This window comes from Vulpes vulpes, chromosome 7 (assembly GCF_048418805.1).
Source record: "Vulpes vulpes isolate BD-2025 chromosome 7, VulVul3, whole genome shotgun sequence".
Taxonomy (NCBI): domain Eukaryota; kingdom Metazoa; phylum Chordata; class Mammalia; order Carnivora; family Canidae; genus Vulpes; species Vulpes vulpes.
Genome location: NC_132786.1, coordinates 124,449,334 through 124,467,657, shown reverse-complemented (window position 1 = coordinate 124,467,657; position 18,324 = coordinate 124,449,334). Strand labels below are relative to the sequence as shown.

The 18,324-nt window shown below is 42.1% G+C and overlaps 1 protein-coding gene across 4 annotated transcripts in view; it reads left to right on the top strand.

The window, feature by feature from the left end:
• Window positions 1–18,009, top strand: part of FAM3C (FAM3 metabolism regulating signaling molecule C) — a 50,939-nt gene extending 32,930 nt beyond the window's left edge. For all 4 annotated transcript variants that reach the window (XM_072764907.1, XM_072764906.1, XM_072764908.1 and 1 more), the window contains 5 exons: window positions 2,119–2,177; window positions 3,343–3,393; window positions 5,613–5,697; window positions 14,695–14,821; window positions 15,623–18,009. In XM_072764907.1, the coding sequence (XP_072621008.1) occupies window positions 2,119–2,177; window positions 3,343–3,393; window positions 5,613–5,697; window positions 14,695–14,821; window positions 15,623–15,712 (412 nt within the window). In that variant the 3' untranslated portion in view covers window positions 15,713–18,009. The remainder of the gene's footprint in view (window positions 1–2,118; window positions 2,178–3,342; window positions 3,394–5,612; window positions 5,698–14,694; window positions 14,822–15,622) is intronic.
• The last annotated feature ends 315 nt before the right edge of the window (window positions 18,010–18,324 follow it).

The following is an 18,324-nucleotide window of genomic DNA, read 5'->3' as shown; positions in this document are numbered from 1 at the left end:
ATAAGATAATCCCCTCACATCACACCTGGTAGAATGGCAGTGTTCAGAGAGATGAAGGAGAACAAGTGTTGAAGATGTGGAGACAAGGGAGCCCTTTTACACTGTTGGTGGGCCTATAAATTGATACAGCCGTTATGAAAAACAGTGTGGAGGTTATTCAAAAAATGAGAAATAAAACTATCATATCCAGTAATCCCACTTCTGGGTGTATATCCAAAGGAATTAAAACCAGGATCTTAAAGAACTATCTACTCCCATGTATATTGTAGCATTATTCACAGTAGATAAGATGGAAACAATTTAAATGTCCATCAGTGGGTGAATGGATAAATAAAACGTGGTATATGTGTATATATATGTGTAGTGGGATATGATTGAGCCAACTAAAAGGAAACTGCCATCTGGACAACATGGGTGAACCTGGAAGGTGTTAGGCCAAGTGAAATAAGCCACCTGTAGAAAAACAAATACTACATGATGTCACTTATGTGGAATCTTATATATTCAAATTCATAGAAACAGAGAGTAGAACAGTGGGTACCAGGGGCTTAGGGGAGGAGTAGATGGAGAAGATACAGGTGACTGGGTGCTAAATATTAGTTACACAAGATGATTATAGTCTTGAGATCTAATATGTGATGATTTGACTGTATTACAGTACTTTATTATATACTTGAAACTTGCTAAGAGGGTAGCTCTTAATGCTCTTACTATAAAAACACACAATATTAGTAACTAAGGTGATGGATGTGTTAATTAGTTTGTGATTATTTCACAATGTTTATCAAATATACACTTAAATATATACAGATTTTGTAATTAAAGATATACTTTAGTATACCTATATGTTAATATACCTCAATAAAAGAAAGAATGTCTTGTAGACACCACATAGTTGGGTCATATTTTAATCCACTGTGTCAATTTCTGTCTTTATTTGATATGTTTACACTATTTACATTTGTTGTAATTATTGATATGGTAGGGCTTAAGGCCTGCCGTTTTATTATTTTTTGTTCTGTTTTTGTTTTTTTCCCCCCATTTTCTTTTACTGGCATCTGTGAGTTCATGAATATTTTTAACAATTTATTTTTGGGGATACCTAGGTGGCTCAGTCCATTAAAACATCTGACTTTGGCTCAGGCCATGATCTCGGGGTTCTTGTTTTGAGTCCCTCATCATGCTCCCCATTTGGTATGGAGTCTGCTTCTCCCTCTCCCTCTGCCCTTCCCCTTTTCCCCCTGACTCATTCTCTCTCTTTCAAATAAATCTTTAAGGAAAAAAAATTCTATTTTGATTTATTCATATTGTTTTTTGAGTGTATTTCGTGTATAGCTTTCTTTGGTGGTTGCTCTTGATGTTATTCATTCATCTGACTCTTTATAAAAGAACTTTACTGACCTTGCATTTTTAGAATTGCAGGTACCTACAATTCTGGTTCAACAAACTGAACCAAAAGAAGCAAATATTCCCCTCATACCTTCTATTTCACAGAATCATAGTGGTCTGTAAGCTGCCACTGGATGGTGATTACCTCAGGTGTAACAGTACAAGTGATGGTGCTTAGATGCAGCAATTAAATGAATACAAGATTCCTTTTTCTGAGTATAGAGGAATTTTACATTGATAATCACTGAGAGAATGTTCACAGGTGAAGTAGGTGAGACTTTTCTTGCTTTCAGATTATAAGAGCGTCTCACTTCTGTTTCATGTCAGATGGATATCGCAGAAAGTAAAAGAGATGATCAGTTGTTTGATCCTTTGAGAACAGTGCAGACAGTATATGTGCATAATGTCTACATGTTTTACGGATTTTCTAAAATGGTATTTTATAACCTGACACAGAGGAGTAGCTAAAAATAGTCTGACGTTTGGGCCCTGATGTTTTTTAATATATTGATTTGTGAAATCTTACTTAAGGACATTGCTTTAAAATTATTTAATATTAGACCGTCTTCTGTGATGTAGTACAAATCTTTTCATCTCCACTGCAGTTCTTAAACAATCTTGTGTATATATAATATTCTCAACTTTTTTTTTTTGGCATAGTTTTATTGGTCTGATACATGTATATGCACAAAATCTAATTCTAAATTTGTCTTGACTTTTCCCTTTCAGTTTAATGAGTGGAGTTAAGAATAATGTTGGAAGAGGGATCAATGTTGCCTTGGTAAATGGTAAGAATAATTATTTTAGCTTACAGATGTGGTCAGTGGATACTCATGTGGCCCAAAGTAAAATGCACTCTGATATCAAGGGATCAGGACAGAAAGTGCTATGCTTGACACTAAAGCCCTCTGTCCAACTTCTTCACATCCTCCTAAAAACTAACTGGAGGTGGAGACTTGGTGTCTACATATTATAGCATGCTTTCCTGAAAGCATCCCACGTGTGTAGTGTGTGGAGAGTTTCCCATGAGGTTGTGAGGATAAAACCAGCGTAACATTAAATTGATGAATTCTGAAGATGTTTGAGTCTAACAATAGAAAGAAAGAATGACATGAGGGTGTGTAAATGACAAAGGGTGATAGACTATGAAAGGAGTAGGGAGAGGATTAAAGGATAAGAATTAATTGTAACTTTTCAGTATTGTCCGCATTTGTTACCCAAGTTCATTAGTGAAAATAAGTTCATCAAATCCTGAAGGTCTCATCAAATCCTGAAGGTCTCAAGTATTCTTGCAGAATCAAGTCTGAACATATGAACCCGTGAAATAAGGCCTAACTGCATGCATGCTTGTCTTTCCTCCTGGTACAATAACCCTGTAAGGCTGTATAGTGCGATGAGGAACCACAGCCACCTTACCCAGTTCACAGTGTAGGAAAGTGTGTTTTATTTCATTCACAACAAAAAATAAGCTTCTGCATTTTTGCTTTCTTTGTTTTCTTAGGTAAAAGGTTCTTTACGTATTTTTCTAATTGATAGCAAAAAAAAAATACATTTTAAAAGAGAAGTAAGTGAAAACATTTTAAAAGATCAATTCAAAAAAAAAGATCAATTCACCTTCCTGTAAAAGGTTTACGTATTTTTTGGTGATTCTTAAATTAGGAACGGTGGTAACATGAAAGGATGAAACCTATCTAACTGAATTTGAGTGGTCTACACTCAGTTGTAAGCTTGGGTTTGTGTGCTCCCTGGCTTCAAAGATTCATGAGAAAGTCAAAAATTTTAATTTTTCTAAAAATTACTCTTAGAAATATATTTTAGATTTATACAATTCAGATTTTAAGTCTTAAAATAATTATCTGCTAATAGATCTACATCCATCATTGGATAAGATCACTTGTCATATACGCTGTATATTTCAATTGCATATTCTGACATGAATTCCATCCCTTTCAGGAAAAACAGGAGAAGTATTGGACACCAAGTATTTTGACATGTGGGGAGGAGGTAAGTGTGAATAACTCATAACTGTTCTCTTGCCAGCGCCAACTTACTTTTTAAGCCTCTTCAATATAATGTGACCCATTAATGAGAGATCGATAGTCTATTTGTGTTAGTTCATTTTCTCTTTTCCACTAAACGTCAAGCTATATTTAAGTCATTGGTCATATTGCATGTGCTTTGCTTTACTGTAGAAATTTTGTGTGTAATTAAGAGCAATAATATCAAAATTGAGATCTTAAAAATCCAAGTCCTGTTTTCTGCAGGACAACTGATTGAAAGCCTTGGATCCTTTAAGTCATCAACTGAAATTTTGTAAAAAAAAAAAAAAAAAAAAGAATAAGTCATTTGGAGAAGGATGTAAGCCATTTAAGCATTTTTGACTTAAATAATCTTTTGCATATGATTTGTTCGTCTCAAATTAAAATATAACTAGGATTAATATTAAAATACATGAATATTTTAGAGAAGGAGTTTTCTTTATAGTTTGGGGCACTTAGAGCAATTCGCAGGTCTCTTCCTCGTGTGGATGTTCCTCGAGGAACAGGTGTGAGTCTGTCGCCCACAGACAGAAACAAGGACCTAGCATCTTAAACAAGAGTGTGTCTGGAAAAAATTCCTTCCTCAAATCTGATGCAAGGCCAACACTGATTTATCTTTGGATTCTTTTCTCAGTTGCCGGTTGGGGATATTTATCAGCATGAGGCTGTCCCCTGCACCTCCCCATTTCCATCCCCTTTATATAGTTCCTGGAAGCCAATAGCTGCTGTTCTTGAAATTTTTGTCAAGTTTTCAGACCATTCATTTTTCTTTTTATATTCCTCTTTTTTAAAAAAAAAAAAAAAGATTTTATTAAGTTATTCATGAGAGATACAGAGAGAGAGAGACAGAGAGAGAGGCAGAGAGAGAGGCAGAGAGAGAATGAGAGAGGCAGAAGCAGGCTCCATGCAGTGAGCCCGACGTGGGACTCAATCCGGGGTCTCCAGGATCAGGCCTTGGGCGGAAGGTGGCACTAAACCGCTGGGCCACCCGGGCTGCCCAAGTTTTCAGACCATTCAGCCTTTCTAATATTTCTTCAGCTTGTAATGAGATGCAGCGTTTTACTCATTTTTCACATGAGGCTCGGAGGACTTCTCGTGGCAGTCAGACAGCGTAGACTTAAATGCTGCCGTCGCCCTGAGACTGTGGCGGCGTCGGCGGCCCTCCCAGCACCTGTTACGTGGAAACACTCTGGCACGACCCTTGCGGAAGTCAGCCACGTGACCAGAAGCTCTGTTGCCTCATCACCGGTTGATTAATTAGGCCCAAAGTCTCCTCCAGTGAAGAGCGTTGCAGTTGAGTCCGTCTCTGCGTTGGGAAGGAGGAGACTCATTAGCTGCTCTGTTACGTTTTCTCAGAATTGGAAGTGCTATTCGCGTAAAATAGAATTCAGTTGGGGACAGCTTTGGAATTGTTGCTGTGGAAAGAACCTGAGTAAATTTGAAGTGATCCAGCTCTGCAGTGGTTAGATGTGGGGACGACAGGCAGACCTGACGTCAGAGAGTCCGAGACGTCAAATAATGGGTGGCACGTGCGTGCCTCTGGCCTTGCCAGCCCGTAGTCCCCGCAGTGGTCTCTTGTAAGCTCCTGTGCGTCTTGGTTCACCAGGTGAAGCGCACAGAGCCGGGTTTGCCGTAATTAGAGAAGAACCTCCGTTCCTTCCCCCAGGTTACAGTGATTAGAAGGCCCACCGGATCCCTTAAATCAGAGTGTATACGTGTGTGTTTGTGTGCGTGTATATATTTAACTTTTTAAGAATTTACAGAACCTTTTATGAATTAAAGGCTCTGTCTCCTCCTCTTAGATAAGTACCCACACGAACAATTTTACATCCGCTCAGAGACTCCGTGAGCCTTTCTTCTGCCCCCTTCCCCATCCCTGTCAAGTTTCATTCTTCAAATCGTTAAGTCCTACTTTTAATACAGCTTTGCTATGGTTTTTTCCCTTAGCCCCTGCAGTATCAGGACAAAAGACACAGAGGATGAAAGGATTGGGAAGTTCTAAGTTGATGATGGGATCCTAGTAAGGGACAAACTTCATTTTTGACCTATTTATAAGATTTGTCTCCTTTTACTGATTACTGATTTGCAAATACTTTCTATTTTCATTAATATGAACTTGTAAAAAATTACCATGACAGCTATTTAGTTATCCCCCAAACCCATCAATCCTTTCTTGTTTTCCAGATGTGGCCCCATTTATTGAGTTTCTCAAGTCCATACAAGATGGAACAATAGTCTTAATGGGAACATATGATGATGGAGCAACCAAGTACGTAAACTTAAAAGTTTATATTATTCTTGGAACTATGATTAATTATAAAAGCAATTCACTTTCAATGAAAAAATTTATAAAATAGAGCCAAGTAATCACATTCCAGATACACACTATTAAAATTTTTTATTTGCTTCCTTCTAGTTATCATACATCTCTTGTCATAAAATTAGAGCCACGTACCTGAGTTTGTTATACTCTTCTGTTTTTAACAACCTTGTTTTCTCTGACATTGCTATTCTTCAGTAGCATTTTTCATGGCCCACCAACAGTTGACCATATGCCCCCCCCCCCATTATTTAAAAGTTCCCTATTATTGCTGCATGTTTTGTATTAGAAATAACATTTCAATAAACAGCCTTTTCCATGGATGTTTTAGCACTTTTGCTTATGTCCTTAGGGTAGGTAAGTTCCTAGAAGTGGAGTTAACTGTGAAAGAGTAAGTGATATGTTGTTCATAATATTTAATACACGGTAATTTAAAACTTTCTTTCTTCAAATTTGGAAAATAGAGAAAAGCACAAAGAAGACGACCAGTTATAGTTCATCTACTCAGTGATAACCATTGATAATTTGGTTTCCATCTCCAGTTTTCTTAATACACATATTTTCTTCATCTTAAACATTTGGAATGCTAGTATTTATAGCGTTTCTTTTACTTATTTATGTGGTGAATATTTTCCCATAACAATAAATAGTTTTTATAACAAAATTGTTCATGTCTGCCTCGTATAGTTCTCAAACATGTGTCATAATTTGAAATTTACTTAATACCTACTGCTGGACCCTCAGGCTATTTCCAAATTTTCATACTGAGCAAAAATGTACTGTCTTAAAAGTTTTTGAACAATCGTCTCTGTTTCCTTAGGACAATTTTATTTTAATTAAAGGATGTGTATGTTTTTTTAAAAAGGATTTTTTAAGTTTGTACCAATTTAACATGACTCTCAGAAGTTCCAGGACGCTGACTGTTGTTAAGAAGTTTACTAATCCTAAAGATTTTGGAAAGGGATTTTATTAATGTGCCTTTGTTTGGTTACTGGTGAGATTGCATTTCTTTTCACAAGTGTTCTTGGCTCTTTCTCTTGTAAAGTGTCTTTTGACCACTTAGGTTGACTCCTAGGTTGACTCAGCAGAGGACAGACGATGTGTAAGGAAGGGCCCTTGGTTTGTTAAGGATATTAATCATTTCTCACGTAAAAATACCTTATTTTGCATTTATTTTTGTTAATTTCTGGTGCTTTTTGACTTTTACAAGTTTAGACTAATTCTTATTTAGTCGTATTTCATTTTAGTTTTTTTCTACTTCTGTACCTGAGAAGTATTTTCTCATCTCCAAATTGAATACTTAGTTGATTTTCCTCTTCCAGTGATCTTACTGTTTTCATGTATTTTAAAAAATACATTCATTTTTTTCTTCAGTGATTTATAATGCCAATTCTTAAGTATATTTGACTTTGTTTTTAAAAGTTTTGCTCCATTCATCTATGTATTCCTGCCCCAACAAGATACTATTAAAAATTTTAATAAGTATTTTATAAAAATTAAGTTTACTATCATTCTGGGGTGGCTAAGACCCCCTTTATAGTGTTTCTCAAATCCTTTCTATGATATTTTATCCAGATGAAAAGTTTGATACTTTTATCAAGAATGAACGCATTCTCTACAGATTTTAATTGAAAAGGCTTGAAGTTCCACCTAGGAATATGGCATGTCTTTCTATTTATTGATTGTTTTTTCCACACATATTTAATGTGTAACTACCTTATTGCACATTTGCACTAAGAAAACAGTGCTATTTTGTAAATGTTTTAAAGTGAAGTATTTTCTTTGACATGCATTTTACCTGGTTCAGCTAAGGATGTGTTGAATCCACAGATTGGGGGTTAAATAAGACTGGCAAATGCATCCATTGCCGTTTAGCTGGATAGAACTAAACAGGGTAATTAGGCTTTCATTTTCAAAAAAACAAGTAACTCGCTATTTGCTTTTGCTGATAGAATAGGATATTACATGTATAATTTGAGGTTTTAAAATTTTAAAGCACCCTGCTTTTCTGAATAGACACACAGGACCTCTTTTTTGCATCATGTTGTTTCATTATTATATCTTCTTGGCTTCACCCCTGTTTCCCTTCTTCTAATAATAGATTGTGAGCAAATCTAAGAACTAAGGCAAGATGTTTATTCTTTAACTGCTGTTAGTGCCCATCACATATACCAAAAGTAGCTTCAGAAGATGTCCAACCTGTAAGGCAAAATAGAAACCCTAAACTTCGACGTCTTTACACTGGGTCAGTATGTGTTTCGATTTCTGTGCATTTAAACGAATTCAGTTGTCTGCATTTTTCAGTTTGGGGCACACAGATTTGTATTTCGAATGCTTCCTTCATCTAAACACTGGTGAGATAAATTGTGTCATATCCTTTATACAAAAATGGACAAACGGTCATTATAAACGGCCATCGGCATCTATCAAATGTGACAAAATATAAGCGTACACCTTGGCAGGTATCTGGTCATGGAACGTTTGAAAGGACCCCTCAGCTGCGGGAGACGTAGGCTTATAGGGGAACAGAAGCTCTGCTGCGACTGATGCATTGGGGCTTTTCTTTACATAAGGCTGCTCACCTCCTAAGGAGTGGTTTGTTCTCCCACTTATACCCAGGAGAGTTTAGAATATGAAACGGATGTGCCTGCTTTCTCCGCGACAGGGAGCTGGTATGGGCTCCCCGGAGTTACTCGGACTGGTCCCGGTCACTGCTGCCTGCAGTGAGCCCCTTGGCTGTCCTCTGACCCTCTGCGCGTGTCTGGGATTGGCCTCCGTGTGGTCTGGTGGGATGCCAGTCCTCCGGGCCTGTGCTGGGTGAAGAAGTTTGGAGACAGCACCTTGCGTTTCACCTCTTCCGGGGATTCACAGCGCACGGCCCTGAAGTTTGGTCCTTGGGAAACCTCTTTACCTTTCTTTATTCCAGGACTTCTTGATTTTAACAAGGAAGCCCATTTTAATGTATTATTTTTGAAATATAGTTATTTGAGAGCGAGCTAGCAAGCATGCAGGGGGAGGACCAGAGGGAGAGGGAGGAGGAGAGAAGAGACTCCCCGCGGAGCGTGGAGCCGGACGAGGATCTCAGGATCTCAGGACCTGAGCTGAAGTCAGGAGTCTGATGCTTACCCAGCTGCGCCGCCCAGGTCACCCTGGAAACCTGTTCTAGAAACAAAACCACAAACTGTATTGAAGAGAACCTACGTATTGGAGAGGGCAGGCGTCCAACGGTGCCTCCCTTCCAGCCAGAGCCCTCTAAGTCAGTTGGTTGTCGTTCCCCTAAGGCGGGAGGATGATCGCCGAGCGAGCCAGCTGCCTTGCTCCGGTGTCCTGCCTCTGGTCACAGCACGGTGGGCGGGTCGCCTCGGGCTGGGGGCAGGTGGGAGGGCGGGTGGCCCCAGGTGAGGCATCCCGGACGCCTGCTGGGGGCAGAAGTGCACGGAGTGTCGCATATGTGCCACCTCGCAGGGTGCCAGTGGCTCGCCGTTTCTCCGGGTGACACGGCACAGGGCCAGAGCCATCCTCAGGTGAATCCCCTGTTCTCCGCTGGACCCCCCCCCCCCCCCCCGCCCCCGCCACCTGCCAGACCTCATCGCCTTAGCGGGAACCGTGGATCCGCTCCCCGGGGCAGGTGATGCTCGACATGTTTGGAACTAAGAAGTAGCATTTCTCCTTCTTTCCCCCTCCCTGCCAGTGCGCAGGGCTCCGTCACCCTCGGCGGCGGTCAGCTTGTGGGTGCGCGCACCCTCCCGGCCGCACCTCTTGGCCCCTGCTTCCCTGCCTGACCGTCGGCTCCTAACGTGAGTGCCCAGTGGCCCGCAGGGCTCCCGAGGCGGCCTGGCCACGTCACGGTGCAGTGCGGACGCGAGCTCTTAGGCAGCTCGGAGACACGCTTCTCTCAACATGTGTACAGACTGCTATTGTATTAGTTTTCTTTAAACGGTGACGTCACGTTTTTGGCTCTTGAATTTTTGGTTGAGTTAGATACTCAGATCGTTGCGTTTGATCTCAGACTTCTTTTTTTTTTTTCTCTTCCCCCCCTCCCTTTTGTTTTTAACCACTGCCAAGTCAGGTCTTCCTCCTCTTTCAGGACTTGATTTTGTCTAATCTAAATGAAGGACTTTATAGTCATTTATCCTTGTTATCCTCGTTAAATTTAATTTTGCTGATTTGGGCCCATTAGGTCATGATTCTGACATTCGTCCTACAAGATTTCCGTGATCCAGGCTTTGTAGTCTCTCCAAAGTCTCTCTTGTGTCCAAATCGAAGTCATTGATAAAAATGTTCCCCCGGGGCAGCGTGCCACCCTCACCAGGAGCCTCTTCCAAGGGAGTCCTCTGTGAATCAACTACGGAAACTGCTTTTTAAACAGCTGCCAACGTTCCCTGCTAGGCAGTGCCGTCCAGCTGCGGTGGCACTATTTTACTCGTGGAGGCTGTTTTCTGAGACTCTCAGATGCTCACTTGAAATCCGTGGGCTCTCCTGGGTGTTATTCTGTATGTTGGTAAATTGAACACGAATAAAAAATTAATTTATTGAAAAAAAAAAGAAAAAGAAATCCATGGGCTCTGCTAATTGCAGTGCCCCGATGTCCTGCCCGCAGACCTCTTCAGATGCTGAAGTAGCTGACACGACCGTAACGTGGCGTGATTCATTCCTCCCTCCTTCTCACTACTCCCTCCCTCTCCTCCTCTCTTCCTCCTCCCACCCTTTGTTGCTCTTGTAGTTCACAGGATCTCCGTGGTGTAATCCGTTCTAGAACTCGCTGAGAACTGGGGGTAGTAGCTTTATCGACCCAACGTTTCTGAAAATTTCCTTGCCGTTTTTGGAGCGTGGACTGTTCCGTTTAATGACTGAGCATCTTCTTCATTTTCCGTGTTTCTAAGCAGCAGACGCCACCTTGAAGATTTTACGAGAGGTCCTTAGAATTTCACTGTGTGAGGTGTGGCCCGGAGGCTTCGGTTTACTTGCAAGCTGTTGTGTGGACGTCCCTGAACTACTCCTCCCTCTGTATGTCCGTCAGAGTGTTTGCCTCCCTGGAAAAGGCAGGCGAGCTTTGACCTCAGACCGTCCCTGTGAAACAGCGGGTCCCCTCGCCGTTTCCGCTTCGCAGCGGAAGTTCCCTGTGTGGCCTGTGCTAGTTTTAGGGAGTCTCGTGTTATCCTGAGCCCCGCCGGTAGTAGTAGTCAGAGTTTCCTCGTGAGTAGTCTGATTTGCTGTAGATCTTTGGACACTTTTCTCAGCTGGAGCCCGACACAGCACTCCTCCAGCAGCCCCGGGTCAGAACCTATCCTCCTCTTTCCTGGGGTCGTTAGCAGTTGTATAGTGAGACTTATTAGGGTTTTTGGTTTGTTTTTTTAAGAGTCCTATTCTCAGTTTCTAACCTGAACTTTCTGTGATGTGCTCTCGTTAAGGTCTAGGCTACATGGTCAATGTGCCTCGCGTTGCTTATTCTTCAGTGTCCCGGAGTAATTAATAAGGCAGTTCTCTTCCAAAGCTGTCGACACCTCTGCTTCTACTCCCCAGCGGTCCTCCCCTGTTAATCAGACTATTAATTCTCCATGTTGGCTTTCAAGAAAGGGAGCATCGGCCCGGCGCGGTGGCGTGGCGGTGGGGCTCTCAGGTGCTGCACCTTCCGCCGCAAAGGTGGAGGCAGATCTCTGACTCGCCCCCCACCCCCTCTCCCGCTCCACGTCCCCCATCGCTGCTGCAGATGGCCTCCGTGCAGTTGTAGAATCTCTTCTAGGAAGACTTGGTCCCTGTCTGCTCTCTTGTTTGTCCCCGGATAATTTTTGATTCGTTTTAAAGAAAATTCTTAACTAAAAGAATTTATTCCATAGAAATTTGTATCATCTCAGCTAGTTTGTAAATAGCATTTTCATTTATTTATTTATTTATTTATTTATTTATTTGAGAGTGAGCGAGTGCACACAAGGCGGGGGTGATGGGCAGAGGGAGTGAGAGAGTCTTAAGCAGGCTGCACGGCCCAGTGTGGAGCCCGAGGGCCGACCTGAGCTGAAATCAAGAGTCGGACATTTAACTAACTAAGCCACCCAGGCGCCCCAGCATCTCCGCTAGTTAAGACCATTAATAGAGATTAAAGTATATGTAACAGACTTAACGTGCTCTATGTAGAATAAAAGCTCGTGTCTTTAGAATTTATACATTAGTTACACTGGCTTTTAAAGAAAAGAGGATATTTTGATATCGAATGTGTATCGAATGATGAAAATATTGAAAGTACTGGCCGCGTTGCATGATTTTAAACCTCTTTTTGAAGCAAATCGTTTTTTACTTAACGATGTCGAAAAGGAATAATGAAATCCTCCAAATTCTACATAAGCGGAGCCGACAACTGTAGAAAGTTTTGAGAAACTTGTTATAAAACTGTAGTGAGATGCACCGAGGGCCAGGTGGCGGGGTGCCCCAGACCACCCCAGGTCTGACGGTTCGCTAGGATTTCCGGGACGCTCGCAGCCTGCAGCCCTGCTCCCCTCCCCTCGGAGCCCCAGAGCCTCGGCCGGCTGCCCGGTGACCCTGCCGCCCACCTGGATGGCGCTTTGGCTTTACTCCCCTGATAGCAGCATGACTCACCTGGTAGTGTTGATTATGCAAATGAAATATTGTAAGAACGTAGCCAGGAAACAGAACATTTGGATCAACTGAAGAGTGGGATTTGACCACCTTCCAGATCCTCGACATGCAAACACCATTTGGAAACAAGAAGTCGGGTCCGGCAGCGCGTTCAGGGGGTGTCCCTCTCACCCCCAGGTTGCTTACTGAGTGAGCCGACAGGTGAAGAGCGGCGGCTACTGCGTGTGAGCACGGCGCGGGGAAACCCTGCCCCCGACTGCGGGGAGAGCGCGGGAAGCGGGTACACGGGACTCTCGGGGGTCTCAAAATCTTCAGAGGCCAGGACTTCAGGGGTCCTTTTGCACAACCATTTCGTCTCTTTTTATTTCACCAGGTCATAAGTGCATCACTTTATATGGACTTGAGTCTGAGTCAGGGCTAAGTGTTCTAGGGTTGGAGCTGGTTTTCTCAGCGATCCTAGGGAGTTTGGTCCAGGAGGACAGCAGCGCCCGGCTGGGGTTACAGCAGCTCCGCGACCGGGTGCTTACCCTCAAAAAGACAGAAACGCTAATTCAAAGGGGCACGCGCACCCCGGTGGTTATAACTGCGGCACTGTTTGCAGGAGCCAAGCTACGGAGGCCGCCCACGTGTCCATCCGGCGATGGACGGATAAAGAAGAGGTGGTGTATCTGTGTGTGCACACGCACGCGCTGCAATAGTGCTCAGCCAGGAAAAAGAATGAAGTCTTGCCATTTGCAACGACGTCGGTGGAGCTAGAGTACAGTGCTAAGTCCGTCGAGGCGACAAACGCTGTATGATCTCACTCAGGTGGAATTTAAGAAACACGCAGGAAGGGGAGAGACAGAGACCCCAAGAAACAGAGTCTTCACTATAGAGAACAAACCCCTGGTCACCAGAGGGGCAGCTCCATGGGGAGCTGGACGATGAGGATGGAGGAGGCGCGGGGGGAGCGTAGAGAGTGTTAATCACCATATCTACACCCGAAACTACTAGAACACTGTATGGTATCTGTACTGGAATTAAAATTAAAAGATTTTTCAAAAGCAGCTCCACTGCCTGTGGATGTGATTCGCATGAATTGTGGAAGTCTACCACGTAGGCTGTTCTTTCTTGCTTTATGAAGTAGGTTTTTTTTAAAAAATATAAATTATTTTGTTCATCTTTAAGTTGCTTAAATGAGAACTCTTATGTGTAGCATTTCTTTCATTCACCAGGAAGGGAGCAGACTGACGTTAGCGTGAGCTGTCTCAGAGGAGGCCGCCAGATAAGGAGCGCCTGCCTCGCCGACCCTCGTGCTGTTTGCATTTAACGGTCCCCCAGCTGTTTGCAAATATAAAACTTACCTTGCCTCAGATTTTAGCAGAATAAACCTAAGTGACCTGTAACTGCCATCTTTTGGGAGATACACAGGATTTACTGCCTTTTTTTCCCCCCTCTACATCTAGCATGTATCTGCTGAACTTCTCTTTTGTGAGTGACAGAGGGGAGATTGAGAATACTTGCATTAGGATAATAACCGACGCAGATTTCTTTTTTTTTTTTTTAATTTTATTGATTGATTCATGAGAGACACAGAGAGAGGCAGAGACACAGGCAGAGGGAGAAGCAGGCTCCATGCAGGGAGCCTGATGCAGGACTCGATCCCAGGACCCCGGGGTCATGACCTGAGCCAACAGCAGGTGCTTAACCGCCGAGCCCCCCAGGCGTCCCCACAAAATGTCTTCATGCCATTTTAGCTCTTTCCTCACCACATGACTTTAGCCACTGCCCTTCCTCGTTGGCAGGTACCTCGCCGCTGTCTGGTTACGGTTCATTTTTATTAAGTAACCACTCGACAGTTATTACTGAAGTATAATTTATATACCTATTCTCAAGGCTCATGTAAATAAAACATAGTATTAGAAACACCTGTATTTCTGCCAGCGTCTACCTTTATTCAAATGTAACTTACCAAGGGATTAGTGGAAATTCAAAGTGATTTTTAATGTCATGAAGACAGTGGTGGCTTTAAGACCTTGTATTCGCCGAGGTAGGCACCTACTAGCTGCGGCATCCCTTATCCTTTGGTGGATGTAGATGAAAGTGAATCATTGTAAGGCAAAGACATCCAAAAGGTGTTTCCTGATAGAATAAACGTAAAAGGAATCGCTCGATTTCACGTCTTTTGTCAGTAGAGAACTCAAATAGGAATGGTGCTCTGAAAAGAAATTCCGTATTTTTTAATGTTCTCTTACTTACTTAAGCTGGTATTTTCTCATTTTATCTCATGGTGCATGTTAACATACTGGTGCGTCAGTATTACTTAGATAATATACAGTGCTCTGTATTGATGATTTTTTTTTCTTCCTCTTCAAGACTCAACGATGAGGCACGACGGCTCATTGCTGAGTTGGGGAGTACGTCTATTACTAACCTTGGTTTTAGAGACAACTGGGTCTTCTGTGGTGGGAAAGGCATCAAGACAAAGAGCCCCTTTGAACAGGTTAGTGTCTTCTCTTAGACTTTCAGAATTAACGGACAAAAGGAAATTGCGTGAAACCGTGTGGCGTGTATATAATAACCAGGAATATCCTCTCCTGGTTATTTGGCCCTTTGACAAAGCAGCCATTAAGTGTGTTCACGTATTTTTCGGAAGCTCCTGGTAATCAGGTATTTGAAATGCCCACAGCCCTGTTTTAAAATCAAAACTGAAAAATAGTCTGATTCTGTTCTGCATGGGAAATTTTACCCTTCTGTGACACAGTTCCTGGCATATGATTGCTGCTGTCGTGGGCCATTTAGGAAGCGTTCGTCACTAACGAGTCCAATCAAGCTTTCGACTCTATAATCTGCTAAGTTTAGAAATATTCCAGAATGCGGTCGAATGTAGGCCTGACCGCTGTGTTGTTCTTTGGGCTGTTCCTCGGAGGCCTGCCCGGTCCGAGGGTTCTCGTTGCCTGTCTGGCACCGTGACGTGTGTGGCCTCCTTGCGGCCACGGGTGTCGCAGAAGCGAGTTCGCCAAAGCCGGTGACGGGAGGCAAACTGTTCATAAAGCGTTTTCTTCCTTTAAACCGTGTGTATTGGGAACCCTGGGTGGCGCAGCGGTTTAGCGCCTGCCTTTGGCCCAGGGTGCGATCCTGGAGACCCGGGATCGAAACCCATGTCGGGCTCCCGGTGCATGGAGCCTGCTTCTCCCTCTGCCTGTGTCTCTGCCTCTCTCTCTCTCTCTCTCTGTGTGACTATCATAAATAAATAAAAATCAAAAAAAAATTTTAAACCGTGTGTATTACTGTATTCCAACAGCACATAAAGAACAACAAGGACACAAACAAATACGAAGGATGGCCCGAGGTGGTCGAAATGGAAGGATGCATCCCCCAGAAGCAAGACTAACGCCGGGGACGCTGAGGGAAACGCACTTTCACTATTCCTGGCAGAGCTGAGACGGAGAAGCCACGTGTAAATACTCCCGGAGCATGCAGCCATCTCGATGTGTGCATGAGCATTATCCCTTTTGATATCAGGATTATTTATTGCTGACGTAAATAGATGCCTTTGTAAATAGTCATCGTAATGAGCAAATCACTGAACCATTTCTAAGCACATTTCCCTAATAATAGTAGAGTGTTAGACGCCTGCAGGAACGACGGCCTTTATTCTGGAGGCGTTCCCGGTGGCCCCTGAACAGAGGGTGAAAAACATACTGATACATAGACTGGTTGCTGTGAAAACCTATCGTCGAGTAATAAGGATTTTGAGGAGGAGACTTTCTTTTCTATATGTATATATATATATACGTTCGTGTATAGACATGTATATATATATATATATGTTGCCTTTTAATGATAGTATCTTTTAAATTAAAAAGATGCTTGGCTAGTTGCGTGTGTGCGGCGTTATTTTGCAGTCTGACTCTCTGGCATACCTATTTTCTTAGTGTTTCTCTTCTCTTCCCAAAAACCTAAGAGTAAATGATATGAAAACCTGTATCAGATGTGTGAAAAGCACAACATGTTCTTTGTTTTTGTTTTTTGTTTTTTTAACGTACCCAGTAAAAAAGGAACTCTGTAGAGGTAGCTGGTGTTCAGGGCTGGCGCGGTCCGGGTCTTGAGTGGGCAGCGCGAGTAACTGGATTTTACAGACCTGCGTAGCGCGCGGCCCCCAGGCCCCCCCGGGAAGCGGCCGCCTGGCTTCCCCGCCCGGACCGGCTGCTGGGGGACAGTCGCGGCGGGGGCCGTGGGGCAACCCTGGCAGATGTCTCCTTGCCTGCCTGTTATCAGCATTGGCCAAGCGGTTTGGAAAGAGCCATGCTTTAATATCACCATCATTTTGATGGTAAACCAAGAAACACAATTCTGTAGTTACTTCATCTAATTTCGTAACAGTTTTTGCCTGAAGATACGACGACGTATGTAGGAAAGTCTTCATTACTGAGTGGACTGATAACATTTAAAAAAGTGATTTTGTTTGACTCCGGATGACTTCATACCCAGTTCTGCATAAAATTTTGTTCATTTGAGATGTTCACTAAATGACTCTAGTTTATTTTGTTTTTGTTTTGTTTTATTGTTGGGGCATTAAATACCTACGGTGTATGAAGTATCTTAAACTGGAACATAAATTAATGATCAAACTACTCACCATAAAAGGCAGCACTTAAATTTTGAATCTAAATTTTGGAAAACTTGTATAAAAAAACCTAAAGGCAGTATTTTTATTTTGCTGTAAACCAACTTGGAAGCTGTTCAGCTATTTCTTAAATATCAATGAACTTTGGGGTACTGGTTCTTCTCTCAAACTGAATGTAATTCAAGGATAAATGCACCTTACACATTCAAAAGAATTTTTGTGAACTTTTCAGACTCCTGGTGCTTATATGCTAACCCACATTCCGCGCGTGTATTTTGACATTTAAAATACTTCCCTAGATTCTGTAAATTAATAGCTATTTTCCAGTTCCAGGGATGGTGAAATAAATGTTGCTTTTTTTGCATCTTTTTTTTTTAATGATTAAAGTACTCTCGGTTTTGCATTGCGAATTGTTTTGTATTGTCTGGCAAAGTAATATACCTACGGAACTTCACAGTAACGTCGGTCAAGCATTTATTGTACTGGTTAATATGGAAAATTTAAGACATTCCTGTGTTTAAACACACTAATATCCTCAGGATATATCTTAACATGTATAGAATTTAAGTATCCAGATGGCAAGACATCCTTTCAAGGTAAAAACTACAAAACGACAGCTTTGTGAAGCTGTACAAAATGTCAGAAGGGATAAGGACGGATCCCGTGGCAGCTTCGGTGCACTTTGCTCTTGTTTCAGTTCTGTCTTGTATAGATTGTGCCAACTTTGGAAGCAATAATTATACTACTTTTCATTTTCAGATATCTTTTAAAAGTCCACAGTATAAATGAAGCAATGTTCCTTTAATGATAAGACTTTTCCTCATTAAAATCAGAAATTTGGCATTGACATTTTGGTATATTAAATGGTGTATAAGGATTTTTGGATGCATTTTTTTATTTGTAATCACTATTTTTTTTTCTGGAACAAATGTCTTATAGTATGCCTATTACAATTAAGCTATGACAGTAGGAAAATAAGTGATATTTGGGAAATTAAAGAAAAATTGAGCCAGAGTCTTTATATTCCTGACTTTAATTTGATTAAAGTAAAATTTATCATTGTTCTGTCTACCTTTTGTATTTGTCTTGAAGTGGATCAGCTAATATTTTACTATTTTATTCCAGGTGAAGCTCAAAGCATTTAGCCTGTATTGCCCTTGATACTTTAACAGTATTTATTGTTTATAATTTGAACCCCACCCCCCAAGATATGGTAATTTCAATTCAGTTGACATGCCCCCATTTTTAATTGAAGGAATGAGAAGTATGTTCAGTTAGAAAATTAAGAGTAGTGGGATCCCTGGGTGGCTCAGCAGTTGAGCACCTTGGGCCCAGGGCCTGATCGTGGAGACCCGGGATCGAGTCCCACGTCGGGC